Raw genomic sequence first — 22,346 nt, 5'->3', positions numbered from 1 at the left:
ACTGGACTAAATGGATGGCACTTATTATTGAACTACTCCAGTTAGGTATGACAGGAGAAGATGTAGTTTTGGGATGTGTGCGGCTGCTGATGTCACAGATGAGGGAGGGATCGCCCCCATAGAGCTCAGCATGAACGCTCCGCGGCAAAAGGATGTGTGAACAAGCAGCGCGCTACTGCAGGGACGGCGTCCAAAAACTGCTCAACAAAGAACAAGCCAAACTCCGGGCACAGGACAGCAAAGACCAGCCCAAACCCCTGGCTCAGGACAGCGAGACAGCGACGGCTGCACAGTCCGGAAACAGCGGCGCTCAGCCCGGTGGAATAGACGGGCTCGTCCGCTGGATAGTCACCAAGATGAGCGACAACAAAAGCATCTCTACTCGGGAATATGTGAAGGAGGAGGCGGCAGTGGCTCAGGAGCAGTTCTTCGCACCGGAGCCCCGAAAGGGCATCTCTGTCATCTTGGATGTAGGTGTTTGATTTATAAACAAATATTAAAAGTATGCGCTCGTGCAACTTTTTAGTTGCTCAATCGCCTTCTATATAAGAATTCATATGATACTTAAGAATAATGTACTGATTAATTAATGCATTCATTCTAAGGAATTACATCAAGGAATGCACTTTATTAATGCGGAAATCGACCTACTTTTGTGTACAATGCAGTTGACCCATTTTGCGGAACAGCTACATATTTGACACTAACAAATGCAAAAAGAGCATCTATTATCCAATATATTACTCAGGCTGAGCTGAGTGTAATCCAGTTGAACTTGTTAATGGTGCCTGATCGCGCGCGTAAACGCGCAATCCACCGCCGTATCCAAAAAGTGTTGCGCTTTTATCGCGCGCAATGGAATAACCGTGTAAAAATTTAAACATACGAGGTTATCTTGAAAAAATAGCTATGTGCTGTAACGCTCATCATCTCGAAGTTATAAAACAGTTTGTGCTCTGATTTTAAGGCCGTATCTCCGGTACCCAAAACTAAATAATTAATCGCGCTTTTCCTGTGATCCCGGCAGTTACGCTTTGTGGTTGGCTGCTGTGGCGAGGTCTCAACAGAATTGATTTAGTAGGTCAAACTATTTCCTTAGTATTGTTCATTGGTGCTGGATAATTATGTGTATCTAGTGGTCATATCTCTTGAGATTTCCACATCGCTTTAGGAGTTTAAGTTTAATAAAACATTAAGAGAGTGATAAGAAAAGTAGTTCAGTTCCAGACCCAGATACACTCACAGGTAGCCAGACTATAAAGTGAAGAGAGAGAGAGAGAGAGAGAGAGAGAGAGAGAGAATAAATACAATTCTGAAGGTGTAGGAAATGAATAAGAGAATGGTTATTGCAGATAATGAGGTGATGTAGATACATTTTCTTTTATTAGATAGCAAGTGTGTGTACACGATTTCTCATGGAGACTTGGTATGAAGCACAGGTGCTTGTAGGAGAATTGATTTCCCTCTTTGCTTTGTGAGAGAATTCCATTACTAAACTCAATATATCTCTACAAAACGACACTGCCCCGCCTGTTCTAGGATCAACCTTTGCCTAACTGTGGCTCAAGACTGCATTGCTAAACAAGAGTGTCATGGCCTCATCCACTTTTACCTTTATTTTTTCTTTTTAACATTGTCTTCACCAAGGCAACATACAGTCGTGAAGACCTATTGCATTTTAAAAAGCTTTCGATTCAGTGGCTATGTGTCAGGCATTTCAGGGTGTTTCGAATTCTCTCAGCATGGCTTCCCCCAGTCTGACAGCAAGTGGAGAACTAACAAGCTGTCATGAAGGAGGCAAAGTAAAGTGTCAGTTTTATTCGCAGTATCTCTTCCTTACATCCTGGAGATCCTTAGTCAAGAGTAATTAAGTGCTTTGAATGTGCACTAAATTATGATAACAATATCTACTTAACATGGCTTTGTAAGCAGAGAGCTGATTACCTGGTTCTTTCTAAGTGATCAGCTGGTGACTGCACATGACATTTACTAAAGTCTTCATCGCACTATTGATTTGAACTGCTTTGAGCCAAACAATGGAGAATCAATACAGTTGGACTGAGCAAGTCCTAATTTGAGTTCACTTATTAGTGCCTATTAAAGGGATAGTTCACCCCAAAATGAAAATTCTCTAATCGTTTGTTCACCCTCATGCCATCCCAGATGTGAATGATTTTCTTTCTTCTGCTGAACACAAAAAAAGGATTTTTAGAAGAATATTTCAGCTCTGAAGGTCCTGAATGGTGAATGGTGGCCAGAAATTTGAAGCTCCACAATGCAGATAAAGGCAGCATAAAAGTAATCCATAAGATTCCAGTGGTTAAATCTGTATCTTCAGAAGCGATATGATAGGTGTGGGTGAGAAACAGATCAATATTTAAGTCAGTTTTTAGCATAAATTCTCCCAGTAGGTGCGATATGCACAAAGAATGTGATTCCCCGAAAACAAAAGAAGAATGTAATGTGAAAGTAGAGATTGATAGTAGGGACTACCTGCGTTAGTGAATGGTGCTGCTCTGTTGACACAAACTCGCGCAGACTGGTGATGCACTTGCGGCTATTTTTAGCCTTCACAGCAGTGCAGAATATTTAAGCGCTACTCAAGAACAGCATCTCAGATGTAGATGCTCAATAGTTCGATTCACTTATAATATGCATTTAGAACGGCACCGGAGATGCATTTTACCAGAATTTGAATAAGAAGCTAATTAAACTACTGTGAACTTGTCTACAAACAGGCACATACAGGACTTCCTGGAGAGTTCAGAATATCAAAATAAAAGCGTGAGGGTTTAAAAAGTGCACGATTTAAATATATTACTGTTGTATTTAAAATTCAACAAGTCAATAATAATAATAATAATAATAATAATAATAACAATTTATTATTATTATTATTATGGTTTCCAAAAAATAACTGTGTGAATGAAAATGGACTGATGTCTTACAACTAAATTGAACAAAAAAGAGATCTGAATCCTTTAAAGTCCAGATGCAAGTTGAAACATTTTTGAAAAAAAAAAAACAAAACAAAAAAACGGCAAAAATAAAACACTGGTGTCTTTTCTAATGAAGACTTGAAGACTGGAATTACTGTTAATTTTGCTGCTACATTATCCAGTATACTAGTTAATAATAAAGTGTTTCTTAATAAGCTATACATTTATATTGAAATAATGTGTAGTTAGAGGTTTGTGTTTTTTACATATTAAAGAGTACTCCCAATTAGTTCCACACAATAATGTAAAGATATTCTAAACTGATTATGCAAAAAAAACAACACTGGTATCGGCTTGGGATCGGTATCGGCCGATACTTAGATTTCCAAAATCGGAATCGGATCGGAAGAGAAAAAGTGGTATTGGTGCATCCCTAATTGATAGTAAAAAAGGATTAAAATATTGATCTGTTTCTCACCCACACTTATTATATTGCTTCTGAAGATATCAGTTAAACCAATGGAGTCATATGGATTACTTTTATGCTGAGTTTATGTACTTTTTGAGCTTCAAAATGTTGGTACCCATTCACTTGCATTGTTTGGAACTACAGAGCTGAAATATTTTTCTAATAATCTTCATTTGTGTTCAGCAGAAGAAAGAAAGTCACACACATCTAAGATGGCATGAGTGTGAGTAAATGATAAGACAATTTTAATTTTTGTGTGTAATATCCCTTTAATGAATATGTCAATCCTTTGCTTAGTGTCACACTCTCAGTCTTTGTTTGCCATGCAGACTAATGTTCCTTACCTTTACTTTTTTGTTTTCCAGTCCTTTTATTCTCTCTTATTCAGTGTGCCACCTTACTCTGTCAACACAAAGAGTTAGTGTCATTAAGAGTCTTTTAGCCTTCCTGAGCCAATATAAAACTTCAGAAAAAAAAAACTTCAGTTTCATAATGCAGATTCTCATTTCCCCTCCTGCATTCTCTTGTCTTAGCTCAAATGCAGCTTGTTTATTTGATTAGTGTTGCTAATCATAGTTATTAGAGTATTTTCCAGACAACAAAAGACTGTTTGCACTGCAAATGATACAAATTGAATGATATAAATCACACCATGAAGCTTTTGGAAGAGAGATGTGCTATTACTGTTCTAAGTGATCTAAATTACAATTGCCAGATGATTAGTGAACTAAAATAGTGGTGGGAAAAAATCCCATAGACTTATATTGAAAAGGGTCCCCATATGTATCTAAGTATCAGAATATCATAGAGACTTGGGGGTTGGCTATTTTCCCTTGGGACAGTAAGCAACCATTTAGCAATGCCTTAGCAACTGCAACTGCCTAGCAACACCCTAGCAACCACCCAGAACACCCTAGCAACTGCCTAGCAATCAGCAAGAACATGCTATCAATGCCATAACAACCACCAGCACCCTAGCAACCATCTTGCAATGCCCTAACAACCACCCAGAACACCCTAGCAACCAGATCTTAGCACCATACTGTCATACAGACATATAAGGGGGCTCTTTTGACTTCTTGGCGGTGACTTTTACACCAGAGAGCACCACTGACATTTTCTTCAGTTTTGATTTAATTTCAGTATAAATTTATAAAAAATAATTCTAGCCTCAATTGCAATGGCATGATTGCCAATGTTAATGTTTCTTTGTTTTTATTTTATTGTAGATTACCATATTCTAATAAATATTAATTTTGAATATCTATTTAGTCATGTTGTTAACTGTCCTAGTTATTTAGGGCTCCCATCATGAGTGTCTTTTATCAGCTCATATCTTTGTAGTTCACATTAGCACTTTAGATCTTTGGGTAGCTGTCCCCTTTTTCTTGTCATACAGAGATTTATAATTTTAGAAGGAAACAAACTGGGTCACCTACATTAAATGATTAATGTTGCCAGACCTTACAAATTTATCTATCCATCTATCCATCCGTCCATCCGTCCGTCCATCCATCCATCTACCTGTCTGTCTGTCTGTCTGTCTATCTATCTATCTATCTATCTATCTATCTATCTATCTATCTATATGTCTGTCTGTCTGTCTGTCTGTCTGTCTGTCTAATCATAAAAAATGTGACCTGGAAAACCTGGAAATTTTAGGGAATTTAAAAAATGTCAGAATAGAAATTAATCTATGATTAATTCTTATCCAGTAATCACAAGCGACCGGAAAGGTCATGAAAAAGTGAGGAAACCCTGTTTTGAGATGCTTTGACATAATATTCTTCAGTTACTTTGGACCAGTTCTGTGATATCAAACCAAAATTCATCGATTTATCCAGAAAAACACATTTGCTTTCAGATATAAAATAGCTGCTAACATTAAATACCAACAGTGTCTCTCGAACGCTTTGTAAAATAAATTACAGTATTGATCTGAGAACGGTAACGTCACAGTTCCCACATTCTCTTCCTTTGGCTATAGAGAAAAATTAGGCCACTTGAAAAAGAATGAAAAAAAAAAATTCTTTGTCCTCTACTGCAGCTGTTTCAGTGGTTGTCCCGATGTCCAGGATAATTTACCCGAGTGGGCATTTGAAATTTCGAAGGGTGCACAGATTTGTCACTTTACCCTAAGAAGTAACACTGCTGAAAATGATGTTTTTTTCCCCCTTATACCTTTGTTGTCATCTGAAATGCAGCGCGGGTCATGGCTTTGATAGATATGCACATTCGAAATAAATAAAATCTGTTAAAATGAATAAGCTTTAACAGTTAAATTTTTTATGCTCATTTTCTCACTTTCCTAATAATGAATTATTTAGAAATAAGCACAAGGCAAATGTTAATTAAAAAATTAACAGTAACTAAAATAACTATTGAGAGAACTATAACATTCCATCAAATAAAAACTGGATTGAGGCTTGCAAACCACACTAACCTAAACACCTCCTAAAGCAGAGCGCATGATATATGTTCACTTCCTGGTGTTGTGAAGCAGAGGCTGCAGCCAGAAGACGCTTCTTTTTCCATTGCCTGTATACATGTTTCTGAAATCGTGGCATGTCAGCACTATAAAATATACCAAAAATACACAAAATAAACAAAAAGAGAAATCTAAAAATGTTTGTCTAATAAATGTCTAATCAAATGATCCTCTGGAGCGCACACTCAAAAAAATGGCCTAAATGTAAGATTTATGCATTTCAATTTCATAACAAAATTAAATGAATAAAACCTCAATATATTTACATTTTATTTTTATTTTTTTCAAACTTAATTCAATTTGATGGAATTTTATTATGATTTTGTTTGTTTGAGTGCATGAAATTCTATCTGTTAATCATCCTAAATAAAACAAGACAACTTCACATATATGTAAGGAATAATTGATGACGGACCGTTTAATTATTGAAAAATAATGCACACCCGAGATGGAAATGCAGTCACGACGTGCAGGCAACTTTGTTTATATAGTTATTTTGCTGTGGTAGCATGTACGGTGTGTGCATGTGCATGTGTGTGTGTGTGTGTGTGTGGGTGAGACGAGAGCGAAAGAGAGAGAGAGAGAGAGAGAGAGAGAGAAGGAGCCCAAGTATGCATTTCATTCGAAATTGAAATACATTTTGGATATTATAGACATTGTTTGTCATTCTTATCCGATGTACTTAACCAATGTTTTATTTAGTTATTTTGTTGTGGTAGCCTGTAGGGCTCTTTGAAATAACTGAAATAATTTGGCAAAGTGATATGGAACTGTTATGCAGTCAAGACCTGGAAATACTTCATAGCCGTGCGTTTACTTGAAAAATAATTGCACACCTAGAACATCCATCAACCAATCAGAATCAAGCATTCAACAGACCCATGGTATAATCATAAACAAAACAAAACAATAAGTATAGTAAACCGCTGGACTATTAGAACAACTGAACGCACCGAGTGCTGGAGTTATACCTCTTGTCTTGAGGACCGCATCTCTCCATGCTTACACTTTTTTGGTTTCATCATTTAGTTAAATCCTTATCCTGGTTAAATTCCTTTTCTTAAATGTGCTGAATTATATGGCAGACAACATTTTTCTAATTAAGAAGAGAGCAGTCAATTGATATTAGGGCTGCAACTTACAATTATTTTGATAATCGACTAATCTAACGACTATTAGAACGATTATTCGGCTATTCGGGCAATTATTGCAACGATTAATCATTAGCTCTTCACTGACTGCAACAGATGGCATGACCCCCACTGAACATCGTGTCAGTCTGGGATTTCATGAAAAGACAGAAGCAATTGAGACGGTCTAAATAGATAGAAGAACTGTGGTGAATTCTCCAAGAAGCTTGGAACATCCTATCTGCCAACAACCAAGAAAGACTGTGTCCAGGTATTCCTAGGAGAATTGGTGCTGTTTTAAAGGCAAAGTTGGTCACACCAAATATTGATTTATCTTTTTTAAATTTACTGGACTTTGTATGATGTTAATTGATAAATGAAAACTATGTATGGTATTATTTTTGAACACATCCTCACTATGCAACATTTTTCAAAAGTGCCTAAAACTTTTGCACAGTACTGTACTATATCTATTCTTTGAAAGCAAGTCTAAATATATTATATGTTGCTTCAGGTAAGTGTATCTTGTTTTTTAAATAACAATATAAGATATTTTAAAATATTTAAATATTTAATATTATATTCAATATTCTCAGATAAAAACAAATATTCTGCAGTATAGCTGCTAAAGTAAATGTACATTGTTTTAAAGGAGTATTAGATATTTATATTGGAAAACAAGCCAAAACAACAACAAATCAACAAGTATTTATTTGCAGTGCAGATAATGGGTGAAGACCACCCTCTCACCTTTTTGTTCACATCGATCCATATTTAACTCTCAAAAAACAAACTCTCTCTTCTTAATAGAGCTGCATATCGCCAATTTTCTTCACAATAAGATACACACCACAACACATATGTATTATGATTCACTTCGTGGTGAGCCATCACGTTATAATCTAACTGGAGTAAGCGTGCCCACACCAGTGTACATCAGCCGGGTGCAGTTTCAGTCTCTCCCTCTTAGATCGGGTCACTTCACACAACTCATAGAAGCAGCGCTGACCGCACAGAGAAATGCCAGTTTCAGAGTTTATATTGATTTACATGACCTGCTTCCTAATTATTTGAACTTTAATAAAGGATGCATTAAAGATATAACGGTGAGGTGTTTCCTTTAAAGATGCTCTGACAGGCAAGTCTTGCTTCAGTGGAACAGCAGCTCCGGCTCCGCTGTATTTCACAACGGGAGTGCTTCTGCATTTTTTTTATAATTTCCTCATACTTTGCGATCTACATCACCTGAAGCTGTTTGGAAAGTTTGGAGTGTATCTGGACTGTGAACTGTGTAATTCTTCCTTCTCCTCAGTCAGGCGCTAGCTGCAGTGCTGCTCTCATGCGTCATCATTAGAGTTTAATGTGATCTCATGTTACGTTAAATTAGATCAAACGACTGTTCCACAACTACATTTTTTTATTGTCGCCGTTGTCAATAACGTCAACTAATCGTTTCAGCCTGAATTGGTAGTCAACTATCACCTAAAATGTTCGAGTACTCACCACAAATAGTTTAAGAATTAATTTGCTTTATTTATTTTACAGTTGAGTTGAATATTCAGGCTGTCAAAAAAAGTAAAACTAATTTAAAAGATAATAACTAAATTATTAAAATTGGTTCAAATACAACATTTTGACAGAGGGGGCATAGTGGTCTTGCTGAGGGTGCCCTGCCCCCTGGATTCCAATCCAATGAATTTACTGCTGTAAAATTAGCCCACAGTGAGTAACGCTTCCCAGCACATTTTATTGACTGTGCAGTAAGGATTTCCTCCTTTAGCAGAGACTCTTAAATGGTCCATTTCACATCTGATTACACAGTGTGATCAGGTTGCTCTTACAGATTTAAGCACTTCACTCAGTCCTTTAAAAGCTCAACCAAATTGATTGGCAACATGAAAACGTGCTTAGTTTTGTGGGAAAAAAAGAAGAAACTTAAAGATTACAGCGTAATTTGTGCCAGTGGTCACTGTAAAAGCAATATAAGGATTAATCAGTGCTCAGTGTTATGAGTTGAGGTATCATGCAATTGCAATGCAATCAGTCTATCTATAGTACAGTACCACCCCCTCCTTTAATAGCTTTTCTGAGTGGGTTGAGTGACTGAGGGTTGATATTGAACTCAATTGAGAAAAGCTTTTTTAATTACATTTATCCATCTAACCACCTTTCTGCAGTGAATGGCATATGTTGTTTTATGTAACAAAGTCATTTAAGATTGTAATTATACAAGCACTGTTTAACATAATTTGTATTCATTATTATTTAATAATAATTTTAAGTGAGTACTAAACAATGCTAGTTTGCTCACCTAAAACATTAGTGGAGGAGCTGTTTAATAACCTCTTGATTTCTTTGACCCAAACTCGTTTTCTGTTAATTATAACACTTAGGTTGTGAGGTGAATGAGAATGTGATTTAATGATTTGTATTAATAATCGTGTCTGTGTGTGTGTCTTTTCAGATTTTCCGGAGGGCTGATAAGGATGGTGAGTGTCAACTGCTTCATAATATGTCATAATGTATGTGAATGTGATTCTCTGGTTCTGTTCTGTGCTTTAATGTCAACATAAAGTCAAAATTGACCCTATGTACCTTCTTAATACACATTCCTTATTGTGCACAATTTATCAGTGCACATTTTTCTAAAGAAAAAAAGCTAGTCTGTAACCTTTTATCTACAGTATATAATAACTTGTTCTGCCTCAAAAATAACTTTCCATTCTGGCTGATATCACCAATCCCTCATATTCTTCATAAAGTGGCAACGCCCAGCTAACTGCACTGGTCCATTCTTTTGTTGAACACTCACTTTTCATGAGCCAATCGATTCCCAATAAACTACATCAAGTCCCGCGCTATGTTTTTTCTTGTTAAATTTCCTTTTGCATGATAATACGTTACACTACGGAAGTAAAATGGGTTGCTCGAATGAGAGAATTTTGAGAGACTTCATGGTTGATCGAATGAGAGAATTTTCTCAGATGCTCAACATGTAATATGATTTTTGCACAGTATTGTAAGGTTGCATTTGTAAGAAATCATCTACCAAAAAATGTTATTGCTAAGAACATTCTAGAATGCAGTGTAAGTAATTTTGGATAAAAGTGTATGTCAAATGCATAAATGTATAGTGTGGCAAAAAATTGCAAATGTATTTGCTAATTGATTTAGATTAGCTTTATCATGCAAATTTGCCTCTTCATCCATATTCATATTCTTTGTATCCATAGGACAATTATAATTATGAAGAGAGGCTCTGTTACATATTTTGAAATGCAAATTCTCAGTACATAATAAAGTACAAATTTTTTGCACTTTTTTTATTTTATTTTAACTTTCTTTTTAAAAAGATAGATTTAAGATTATGAAACCATCCTTTTACCTGGGCTTAAAAGAGAGTCAATACAAATAGCCAAGAAAGGAAACATCTTACTAAAAGGACTAGTTGCTACTTGATGTGTGGTTCTTGTGCAATTTGTGTTATTTTTAAACCACTCCCCTGGGAGCTGCTGGTGACAGTTTTAATAAGGGAGAGAAAGCGCGCGCTAGAGAATGAAAGAAAGACACGGGACCACAGGGAGATGGGTGCCATGATTTGCAACACTTTGGATTTCAATCATCAAACTATAGCAAGTTTCATAGCACAGCATTTTAATTTACCTCCAGCTTTTCAAGCTAAACTCAAGTGAAACAACGTTCATTATTTTATTTTTCACACAGGGCTGCATACATTAAAGGAATGCTGTAGAATGTAAAATTCTATCATAATTTACTCACCCTGTCGTTCTAAACCCAAACACAAAAGGAGTTGTTGTTATGGAGACCCCCCTTCATCTTTGCAATACAATGGCAGTGGATACTGCCTCACTTTAAAGCTTAAAAAAAATCCCCCCAATAAATCATAAAAGTGGTTTGTAGCGCAGAGGAGGGCGGGCCTGGGTGGAATGACGGATGCCCGGACCCCAATCAGCCTGATGAGGCAAGCGAGGGATAAAGGTGACCGGAGATGGCAGCTTGAGAGAGAGAGAATTACGGGCAGCTGCCCTGTATGTGTTTGTGTGTGTCTTTTTATTTAATTAAATATTATTTATATTGTTAAGTCGGTTCTCGCCTCCTCCTTTCCCTTGTACATGGTTCATTCAACTTATGCATCATATTCCAAGTCTTCTGAAGGCAGGTTAAAGGAAGATTCCCGGTTCAATAGAAGTTAAGCTCAATTGACAGCATTTTTGGCATAATATGGATTACCACAAATATTGATTTCGACTCATCCCTCCTTTTCTTAAAAAAAGCAAAAATCTGGGTTCCAGGGATGCACTTACAATGGAAGTGAATGGGGCCAATTTTTGGAAGGTTTAAAGGCAGAAATGTGAAGCTTATAATTTTATAAAAGCACTTACATTCATTCTTCTGTTGAAACTCATGTATTATTTGAGCTGTTAAATTGTTTAAATCGTAATTTTAATAGTCATTTTAGGGTTTTAGGGTTTGTTGACATTACATCATCATGTCAACGAAGTTGTAAAATACGCTATAATTTTACACAGAAACGGTTAGTAAGCGATTTTATCACACTAAAATCATGTTAACACGCATATTGTTTATGTCTTGTGGATATACTTTTTAAACAGTGAGTATTTTAACATATACAGATTGGCCCCATTCACTTCCATTTTAAGTGCCTCTCTGGAACCCAGATTTTTACTTTTTTTAAAGAAAAGGAGGGGCAAGTCAAAATTATTTTTGTGCTAATCAATATTATGCCACAAATGCTGTTGATTAAGCTCAACTTGTATTGAACCCGGAATATTCCTTTAAGTAATTTTTCAGCTAAAATCTTGACATCCACTGGGCGTTCATGAGAGAAACTCATTTACAGTGGCACGTTTCTAGTCCTAAACAATGCAAGTTCTCGTGTGAACCCTCCATTTTATTGCAAAGATGCAGAGGGATCTTCATTAAAGAATCTCCTTTTGTGGTCCACATAAGAATGTTATACAATTTGGATCAACATCAGGGTGAGTAAATTATGACAGAATTTTCACTTATGGGTGAACTATCCCTTTAAATACATGGCCAATGGATCCATTTCTTTTCCCAGAGTAAACCTTCATATTGAGAGCAAACAGCACACTGAGTGTCATGCCACCCTGCTGCACGGCTCTCACTGCAGGAGTGATTGGTTACATCATGTGTTTGGAGCAGGTGGGGAGAATCATTAGTGTCTGTTCTACAGAGGAAATGACATGATCTACTGGCATAAGAGCTTTTATGCAAGCTTGGTCTGGCAGGCTCTGCCTCTTGCTTTTTCATTACCTGGTCTGTGACTATAAATCTGCCAAGGCTGCTGACATGAAAGCAGACTGGCAGAGACCTCAGTGACCAATCACCCTATCCGCATCTGCAGTTCGCTCTTATATAATTTATTTTAAAAGAAAGAGAGAGAGTTGCAGGTACCTGTAATGGAAATTTAATTGGCTTCTTTTAGCTGTTCTAAATTCTGTGCAAAGTTTCTCTGCGCAGCGTTTCTCACATTCAGAAGATCTCGCATAAGCAGGGGGAGCAGTATTCCTGCGTGGTGTTTGAAGAGAAGAGCACTACTAATTACCTTAAAAAAAAAACCTTGGTCAAATCCAGTAATTTTTTCATCCTCAAAAGCGCTTCTTGTGTCAACCCAGTGCCCAGCTGATAAAGACCCCTGTGTACCCTTATTCTCCAAAGCTGCATAAACTCGAGAAGTTTATGTCTTCGCTTGCCAGATCGAGAAAGTGCTTTCCAGTTTTGTGTGCAAAACTATGTGTGGTCTGTGGCCATGCCGTTTGAGGCTAATACTATGTACAGTAACCAAATATGATGCTTTAATTTTATTGGAACATCTAAGTCCTGGTTTTGGACATGCAAATGCAAACATCACTAGTTCTCTCTCCCTCACTGCTCTAGATTACCGGGTTCTCACTGCCAGTAAATAAGTGTTTACGAGTGTGTTCACTGAAAATAAACATGCTGACAGCTACCTCCCTCACAACATGGAAGCATCAAGTCTTCCCTGCTTTAGAACTTATGAATCATTAAAACCATGTACAAAAAAATGGCATGGTGGGTAAACAATGTCTCAGGTTAGTTAGTTCTCAGTCATACATTTTTTTGTGGTAATACTTTTCCCTGCTACAAAGACCAGCTTAACCAGCATGCAATTCCCATGCTGGTCTAGGCTGGTTTATGCTGGTAAGTGCTGGTTCGGTGCTGGCCTAGCTGGTGTGCCAGCATAGCCATGCTTTTCACAAGCAAAACCTAGCTGGTGAAGCTGGCTTACCAGCATTGTCTTTCAGATAAAGCTGGTTAAGCTAGTTTAAAAGCCTAATAGGGTCACCAGCACACCAGCATCCCTTGCTGGGGGACCAGCACCCAAAACACAACATAAGCTGGTGACCAGCAATGCTGGGTTTTTCAACAGGGTTGGCGGTATTCCTATACTTTTATATTGGACAGTGTTGTGTGTTAAACACAATTATATATTAAAGATGCAGTGGACCAGAGCCCAGAAGATTCACTGCTGTGTTTTGTTAGTGTGGATTGGTTTTTACTTCAGATAAATTCTTATTTTATGTTCCTTCATTCTAACACACTCAAGGCCTGCAGAGCCTCATTAATAGCAGATCTTTTTGACACCACATATGCCTGTATCCTCCAGGGGACAACTCTAAAGCTATTGCCACCAAGAACAGTAACACAAGTTGTCTCTTTTTGGATCAATAGTTGTGCATTGCTTGATTCTCTTTGATATTTCATCATGCTTGTTTTTGTAGATAAGGGGCAGCCTCGCCCCTTTGCAAAACAATAAAAATGTGTGAGCCATTTAGTCTGGTCAATTCTTCTATACTTTATTCAGCTAAATTTCTTTAGTTTATTCAGTAATATGTCAGTTCCCTATCTGTCACTCACTCGACGTTGGTGTCGATGTAGTGACACTAGGGGTCACTCTTGGGAGCCCGAGACTCCTCTGGTCTTTGATAAAAGGCCAATGAAAATTGGCGAGTGGTATTTGCATGCCACTCCCCCGAACATACAGGTATAAAAGGAGCTGGCATGCAACCACTCATTCAGATTTTCTCTTCGGAGCCGAACGGTCATGCTCATTGAGCTGAATAGCACTGTTCATTCACCTCTGCTGGATCTGACGGCGCATTTCAGCGGCTTCTCCCTCCTCTGCACTGGTGCACTGCAGAGAACACCCCTGGGCGCTTCGGCAGACAAACTAGAGAGTATATTTTCTAAAAGAGCTTTTTCCCCTCTAAAAGAGTATATTTCTCTAAAAGAGCGCACACATGGAACGTCTTTTTAAAGACGCGTCTTTCTAAAGTTGCCTTTCCATTCGTGTGTTATTCCTGGTTGCGGTCGTTTTCTCTCAACTTCGGATGGTCATGATCGCTGTCTTTCTTGTCTGGGCACGACCCACACGGAGGCAGCGTTTATGAATGGTTCATGTTCTCACTGCGAGAACATGACCATGGCAACGTTGCGGTCGCGGCTTGCTTTCGTAAGGAAGCAAGCCACCCCAGCGGCTCCCTGCCTTGGTCCTCCTACCTACGGGTATGAGGTCAGCACGGCTAGCGCTGGGGGCGATTTGGAGACCTCAATGGGATCGCCTCCGCCGGGTATCCCCCGCGGACCTCCCATTCCCCAGCACGCTCGTCTGCCCCAATCGGGCTTCCGGATGAGTTCGCCGGCTCATCGCACGGCGAGTCTGGCTTCTTGTTCGAAGCCCGCGAAGATGGTGAGCTCTCGAGTGCAGCATCGGAGAGCGGGCTTGTCCAGTCGGACGCAGAAGCCTCAGCTGGGCTTCCCCCTTTGGGGACGGTCGCCCAGTTACAGGCCGATGCCGAAATAACGGACATGCTTTCCCGGGCGGCCGTGAGCGTCGGGCTAGAGTGGAACCCTCCGCTCTCCCCTGAACCCTCGCGGCTTGATGATTGGTTTCTGGGCTCGCGGCGCCACTCAAACCAGCCGCGCCCCGCTCCAGTGCCATTCTTCCCGGAGGTGCATGAGGAGCTGACAAAGTCGTGGGAGGCACCTTTTACTGCCCGACCCCGACTCCGCAGTTCCCCCGCTCTCACTACCCTCGATGGCGGGGCGGCCAGGAGCTATACGGCGATTCCCCTGGTGGATAAGGCGCTCGCGGTGCACTTATGCCCACAGAGCGCCGCCACCTGGCATGGACGCCCTAAGCTCCCGTCCAAGCCCTGTAGGCTCACGTCGTCCCTGACGGCCAAGGCCTACAGTGCTGCTGGACAAGCCGCCTCTGCCCTGCACGCCATGGCTCTCCTGCAGGTCCACCAAGCCAAGGCACTGAAAGAACTGCACGAGGGTAGTTCCACCCCAGATTTGATGCAGGAACTGTGCTCGGCGACCTACCTCGCCCTCCGGGCGACGAAGGTCACGGCGCGGTCTCTCTGGCGGACAATGGCCACACTAGTGGTCCAGGAGCGCCACCTGTGGCTCAACCTGGTCGAGATGGGCGAGGCCGACAAGACATGGTTCCTTGCTGCCCCCATATCCAGGCAGGCCTATTTGGCAACACCGTTGAGGACTTTGCCCAGCAGTTCTAGACGGTAAAGCAGCAGACAGAAGCAATCCGGCACATCCTGCCCCGGCGTGGCTCAAGACCCCGCACCCCGTCTACTCGTCACCAAGGGCGTCCCTCTGCGGTGACTGCACCGGCTCCGCCGCAGCCCGCCCCTCCGACCCGGCCCCAGCGTGGAGCCCACCGCAGGAAGCCGACGCCACCCGTCTCACAGCCGGCACCGCAGAACCCATGGAGGTCTTCGAAGCGCCCCTGAGACGGGCAACCCAGGGATGAGGGAACCCACTCACGTGGAGCTGGTAGAAAGATCACTCCATCCCTGGTGGAGGGCCAGGTGGAAAATCTTTTGTTGCCTTTTTGTTTGATTTCGCCGCACACCCAAGTGGCTGCGGTACCCAACAGTTCAGCAAAAGAGCAGCTTCCTTCCTCCCTGGGTCACATACCCGGTGTGTACGGTCGTCACCACGACTACCGTCCACGGGCTTTATCTTGCAGGATTGGCGCTCCAGCGGTGCCCTTTCTGCCCCTGAGCGCCCAGCTGTGGCACAAATCCACCCCCGATGTGACAGCCTCCACGGGTCGCGAGGACAGGCCTCTTCCTCCCCCATCCCAGGCTGTTCCAGGGGTGGTCACAAGGAGCCAGGTAAGTGCTTCGATGTCCCTAGACTCAGCATGGCCACGACATGCTGTGGCACCTCACGCTCCGCCCCGCCGCGAGGCCCCACCCGCCGGTACGTCCGATGATGTTGTCCCCTTGGTCCCCCTCACTCGGAATTTGGACGCATGGCTTGCGCTTCCCAATCCATCGCGGTGGTTGATCCGGACCGTCCAACTTGGCTACGTGATTCAGTTCGCCAGGCGCCCACCCAGGTTCAGCGGTATTCACTTCACCTTCGTCAAGGGCGAAAACGCTGTTACCCTGCGTGCGGAAATTGCTACCCTCCTACGGAAGGGCGCGATAGAACCTGTCCCTCCAGCCGAGATGAAGAAAGGGTTTTACAGCCCCTACTTCATCGTACCAAAGAAAGGCGGTGGGTTGCGGCCAATCTTGGACCTGCGAGTACTGAACCGGGCTTTACACAGACTCCCGTTCAAGATGCTGACGCAAAGACGCATTTTAGCGAGCGTCTGGCATCAAGATTGGTTCGCGGCGGTAGACCTGAAGGACGCGTACTTCCACGTCTCGATCCTTCCTCGACACAGACCCTTCTTGCGGTTCACGTTCGAGGGTAAGGCGTATCAGTACAAAGTCCTCCCTTTCGGCCTGTCCCTGTCTCCTCGCGTCTTTATGAAGATCGCAGAGGCTGCCCTTGCCCCGTTAAGGGAGGTGGGCATTCGCATTCTCAACTATCTCGACGACTGGCTAATCTTAGCTCACTCTCGAGACGTGTTATGCGCACACAGGGACCTGGTGCTCTCGCACCTCAGCTTTCCTTCCTGCAGGAGAGGTTGGAAGGGAGGCTGTCCCCTTCCACCTTGAAGGTGTACGTTGCTGCCATAGCAGCACACCACGACGCAGTTGACGGTAAGTCCTTAGGGAAGCACGACCTGATCATCAGGTTCCTAAGAGGTGCTAGGAGGCTGAATCCCTCCAGACTGCCCCTCGTTCCCTCATGGGATCTCTCCGTAGTTCTTCAGGGCCTACAGAGAGCCTTTGGAGTCAGTTGAGCTTAAGGCACTCTCCCTGAAGACTGCCCTCCTGACTGCACTCACTTCCATCAAGAGGGTAGGTGACCTGCAAGCGTTCTCTGTCAGCAAAACGTGCCTGGAGTTCGGTCCGGGCTATTCTCATGTGATCCTGAGACCCCGACCGGGCTATGTGCCCAAGGTACCCACCACTCCTTTTAGGGACCAGGTGGTGAACCTGCAAGCGCTGCCCCAGGAGGAGGCAGACCCAGCCCTGGCATTGCTGTGTCCGGTGTACGCTTTGCGCATCTATTTGGATCGCACGCAGAGCTTTAGACTCTCTAAGCAGCTCTTTGTCTGCTTTGGTGCACAGCGGAAAGGAAGCGCTGTCTCCAAGCAGAGGATCGCCCACTGGCTTGTTGATGCCATATCTATGGCATATCTCGCCCAAGACATGCCGCCCCCGGTAGGGCTACGAGCCCATTCTACCCGTGGTGTAGCGGCTTCTTGGGCCCTGGCCAGAGGTTCCTCTCTAACAGACATTTGTAGAGCAGCGGGCTGGGCAACACCCAACACCTTTGCAAGGTTCTACAACCTCTGGGTGGAACCGGTTTCGTCCCAGGTAGTGGCACGCAACTTAAGCGGATAAGCCTGGGATAGCCGGCCAGGTGTATCGCTTGCACATAGCGCCTTCCACCTCCTTTTGAGCTGAAGATGTGCGCTGTTAATTCCCAGTAGTGTTCACAAAACTTGTTCCTGGTTGACTTCCTCCGAGCCCTGTGGCAGTCGAGTTTTCGGAGAGACTCACTGCTGGCCCAGTACACGCGCTGACTAAGAGCCCGGTTCTGGGGTAGGTGCTCTGCATGTGGCGGTTCCCTGTAAGGCTAACCCCATGCGATCTATATCTTCCGCTAATTCGTTTCCCTGCTGGCAAACTGCATCTTCCTTGGGCAGAGCCCATCTGCCCCAGTCTCCATGTTGTAGTATCTCCTCCCCCATTGGGCAGGATCTACCTTGAAGGCTCTCCACATGGTTGGAAAGACCATGTGACGTATTTTTCCACTTAAATATCCCCCCCTCTCTGGGGCGAGGTGTGGTCTCCGCGGTGTCCTCTCCTTGGGAGGGACACCCCCCGACTAGACCTGGCGGCCCAGTCGGATAATCCCCCTTCTTTTTTAGGGAGTGGAAAAAGAGAAGGGGAAAAGAGGCCACGACTGGGTTAAGCCCGTCTCTATCTTTGGGTAGTCGACTTGTCCCCAAAAGGGGCCGTTCGACACTCATAACTGCGTTGGGGGAGGTTACGTGTCGACCTGGTGTGCTGGCTATGAGGCACACAGCAAGTCTGCCCACAACACACCGCCAGTTCATGTAACACATTTCAGCCTTGTGGCATTTTGTATAGGGACCCCTAGTGTCACTACATCGACACCAACGTCGAGTGAGTGACAGATAGGGAACGTCATGGTTACTGGTGTAACCTCTGTTCCCTGATGGAGGGAATGAGACGTTGGTCCCTCCTGCCACAACGCTGAACTACCTGCTGAAATAGCTGGACCTTATATCGGCTCCTCAGCGTAAAACCTGAATGAGTGGTTGCATGCCAGCTCCTTTTATACCCGTATGTTCGGGGGAGTGGCATGCAAATACCACTCGCCAATTTTCATTGGCATTTTATCAAAGACCAGAGGTGTCTCGGGCTCCCAAGAGTGACCCCTAGTGTCACTACATCGACACCAACGTCTCGTTCCCTCCACTTCAAAAGACATTGATTAAACCACTGGAGTCTGATGGATTACTTCTATGCTGACTTTATCTGCTTTTGGGGGCTTCAAAGGCCTGATCACCATTCACTTGCATTGTATGGACCTACAGAGCTGAGATATGCTTCAAAAAAATCTGTGTTTGTGTTCAGCAGAAGAGAGAAAGTCATACACATCTGTGATGGCATGAGGGTGAGTAAATGATAAAATAATTTTCAACTATTACTTTAAGCTCATAGCTTTTTGTGGAAAATAGCTGAAATTAAAGTCATTATTTACTGATAATCTTCACCTCCGTTGAATCTCCTGTCTGCATCCACGAACACTTGGGAGAGCAAGATTATCAGTGAATAATGACTTAAATTTTGGTCTGTTGCTCACACAAACCTGTCAAATGATGACAGAATTCTTATTTTTGAGTGAACTATTGCTTTTAAATAAATCTTACTGTGCATTTCAATGTAATACTGTACATGATGTTTGTTTAACTATAAAGTTTACTGGCTATTCCTAGCTTTCAGGCCACTGAACATACACAGAAACACACATTCATGCTGTTGGCCAGTGGAGCATGAACATACAGTGCGAGTGTTCTCAGTACTCCCTGTGCTCTGCCCTACAGTGGACAGGAATATATATTATTTATCCACCTCTGTTATGGCATTTTTGACATTCTGCTAAAACAAGAAATGCTTACCAATGCTGGTTCAGACTGTGACTGAGAGGATATTTTAATCTCACTGAGCGAGTCACAACAGAAAGCACACTGAAAAAATTTGTATGTGCCTAAATCATAATTTGCTGTGTTGTTTCGTGCTCATATGGATGATAATGTGCACAGAAGATCAAAATCATCTTCTCTTAATGCATCACCTCCATTAACCCCAACACAAAAGCATGCACACATAAATACATACAGTACAAGCACAGGTTTGTGTCGCCATGGCAAATAGCTGTCAAGCATTAGTCTGTGCTGCTCTGTGAACACCATTCTTACACCTTCTTGGACGTAATTACGGCTCTTGATGCTCCAGCTATTTTTGACTCATAATGTCGTAGAAAGTTATTGTCACTCTCAGGTCGAAAGAGACTGTATATTTTCCCTGTTTTGATGTGTGATGTGCTTTGAGGGAGCATTGGTTGTTATTGGTTGTGCATCCCTTTTACCAATAGCTGCAATTCGTGGCGAGATGGATTATCTATAAAAAGATGTCACCATACTAAACAATGCTACCAACACAAAAAGTTTTTTTTTTTTTTTTAATAATTTAATATTGTAATAGATGGATTTGTAGCACACTTTCTATGGAGCCACTGTTAGTTTAGCAAATGTTCAGAATATCCTAAAGACACCATGAAATCAAAATGTCTGTAAGTTTTGAGGCCATATACATTATATGCTAGTGTATCCCTAAAAGTTGACAAAATTAACTTTTTTCAGATATACACATTTAAAATGTAAAGTATTTTCTTTAAAAAAAATTCTTGGCTCATCTTGAACTCATTGGTGTATCTAAAATTGATGTCCAATAAAATGTGCTATAAAATGAGAACATCCATCCCCTAATACCTCTTACTTCTGACTAGCAATAGCAAAAAACAAATCATGGTTCACAGCTGTGGCCTAATTGTAAGGCTATTTGAAAAATGCCCTGTGCCAATTTCCTGTTTCAACAGAAAATTTGTCAACACAAGAAAGAAAAATGCTCGTCAATCATTTCATGGGGACTTTAAACTATATTCCGGCACCTGTAACTTTATGACCAATTCAGTAACATCTAACTGGGAAAAAATCATCTGCCCAAGTCTATATAGCATAATAATTTGGATGTAAGCCACAGCCAGATGTAAACGTGGCTAATGCCCTTCAGAGTGGGCGCCATCCCAGTACAATTAACTTATGAATGCATTTGTAGAGCAGTAGGAGTATGCCAGCTCTCACGCCTTCTTCAGGATGAACCCTGCTTTGATGAAACCTGGCCTGAGATCTGAGACCTGTCCTATTCCCGCTCTACTAATTAAAGCCTCACTGGGGCTCCTGGAGATATCTCAGCTTTAAAAAACGAAAAAATAAAAATAAATAAATAAATGGATCTGGAAGATAAATGAATATCCTGAGCCCAGGTGCTCTTCTGGGCATGCTGTGTAAGTCTAAGGAGCTCCTGAGAGGCAGCAGTTAGAGAAGTTTTAATTAAAGCACAGAGGGGTGTATAAGCACCTTATGTGCTACAGGCTATGACAGTAGTGCTTTTTAATGGTTATATAAAACACATTTTTCACACAATCTCTTTTTGTAATGCATCAAATTCTGGCTTTGTTACAGCTTTTTCACAAATGGCCACTCAGTCTGATTTTTAGTGTTGTCAGCTGTTGTTATTTCGAGATATAGTACTGTGCAAAAGTTTTAGGCACTTGTGAAAAATGTTGCATATTGAGGATGTCTTCAAAACGAATGCCATAAATAGTTTTCATTTATCAATTAACATCACACAAAGTCCAGTAAACATAAAAAAGCTAAATCAATATTTGGTGTGACCATCTTTGCCTTTAAAACAGCACCAATTCTCCTACGTACACCTGGACACAGTTTTTCTTGGTTGTTGGCAGATAGGATGTACCAAGCTTCTTGGAGAATTCACCACAGTTCTTCTATCTATTTAGACTGTCTCCATATCTTCCATCTCTACATGTAATCCCAGACTGACTCGATGTTCAGTGGGGGGCTCTGTGGGGGCAATGCCATCTCTTGCAGAGCGCCCTGTTCTTCTATTCTAATCTTTTCTGTTTGCAAAAGTAACGTTTGGGAGTCTAACATTTATATTTCCTATTGATATACTAAAGCTGAAGATATAAATAACCATCTTAAGACAAATGTTTTTGTGAAACATCTCAAGTGCCTAAAACTTTTGCACAGTACTGGAGTTCACCCCAAAATGAAAATTCTGTCATCATTTACTCACCCTTGTGTTGTTTCAAACCTATATATGTTTCCTTTTTTCTTTGGAACTCAAAAGAAGATGTTAGAATTCAGAGACGAGTGTTCTTTACTAAGAACATGCATTTGCAAGTACAACCTTAAAGATGCAATATGTAACAATTTTCATGTAATATTCGCCCTTTTTTTTGCCAATGTGTGAATGGCTTGTAATGCAACTTAAAAAATTAGCCCTTCCCGGACTTCCTATGTTGCCTATTAAAGCCTGTAGACTGATTTTCATGCGAAGGGTGCGGGTCGCTTTTGCTGGGAAAATCCAAAGGATGTGACGTTTATGTGTGCTCCCGAGAGCCTTGCCTCAGACAATAATAGATTCTCTTCTGCAACAACAAACAGTCTGCAACACTAAGTAATG

At 41.7% G+C, this 22,346-nt stretch overlaps 1 protein-coding gene across 1 annotated transcript in view; it reads left to right on the top strand.

Moving 5' to 3' along the window:
* Positions 1 to 152: 152 nt before the first annotated feature.
* LOC127455961 (N-terminal EF-hand calcium-binding protein 2-like) overlaps positions 153 to 22,346 on the top strand; it is a 146,008-nt gene continuing 123,814 nt past the window's right edge. The window contains exons 1-2 of the mRNA XM_051724189.1: positions 153 to 470; positions 9,491 to 9,515. Coding sequence (XP_051580149.1) covers positions 153 to 470; positions 9,491 to 9,515 — 343 coding nt within the window. The remainder of the gene's footprint in view (positions 471 to 9,490; positions 9,516 to 22,346) is intronic.

The sequence above is a fragment of the Myxocyprinus asiaticus genome, chromosome 18 (genome assembly GCF_019703515.2).
Source record: "Myxocyprinus asiaticus isolate MX2 ecotype Aquarium Trade chromosome 18, UBuf_Myxa_2, whole genome shotgun sequence".
Taxonomy (NCBI): Eukaryota; Metazoa; Chordata; class Actinopteri; order Cypriniformes; family Catostomidae; genus Myxocyprinus; species Myxocyprinus asiaticus.
Note: the sequence above shows the minus strand (reverse complement) of the source record. Positions and strands in the feature narration are given on the sequence as shown.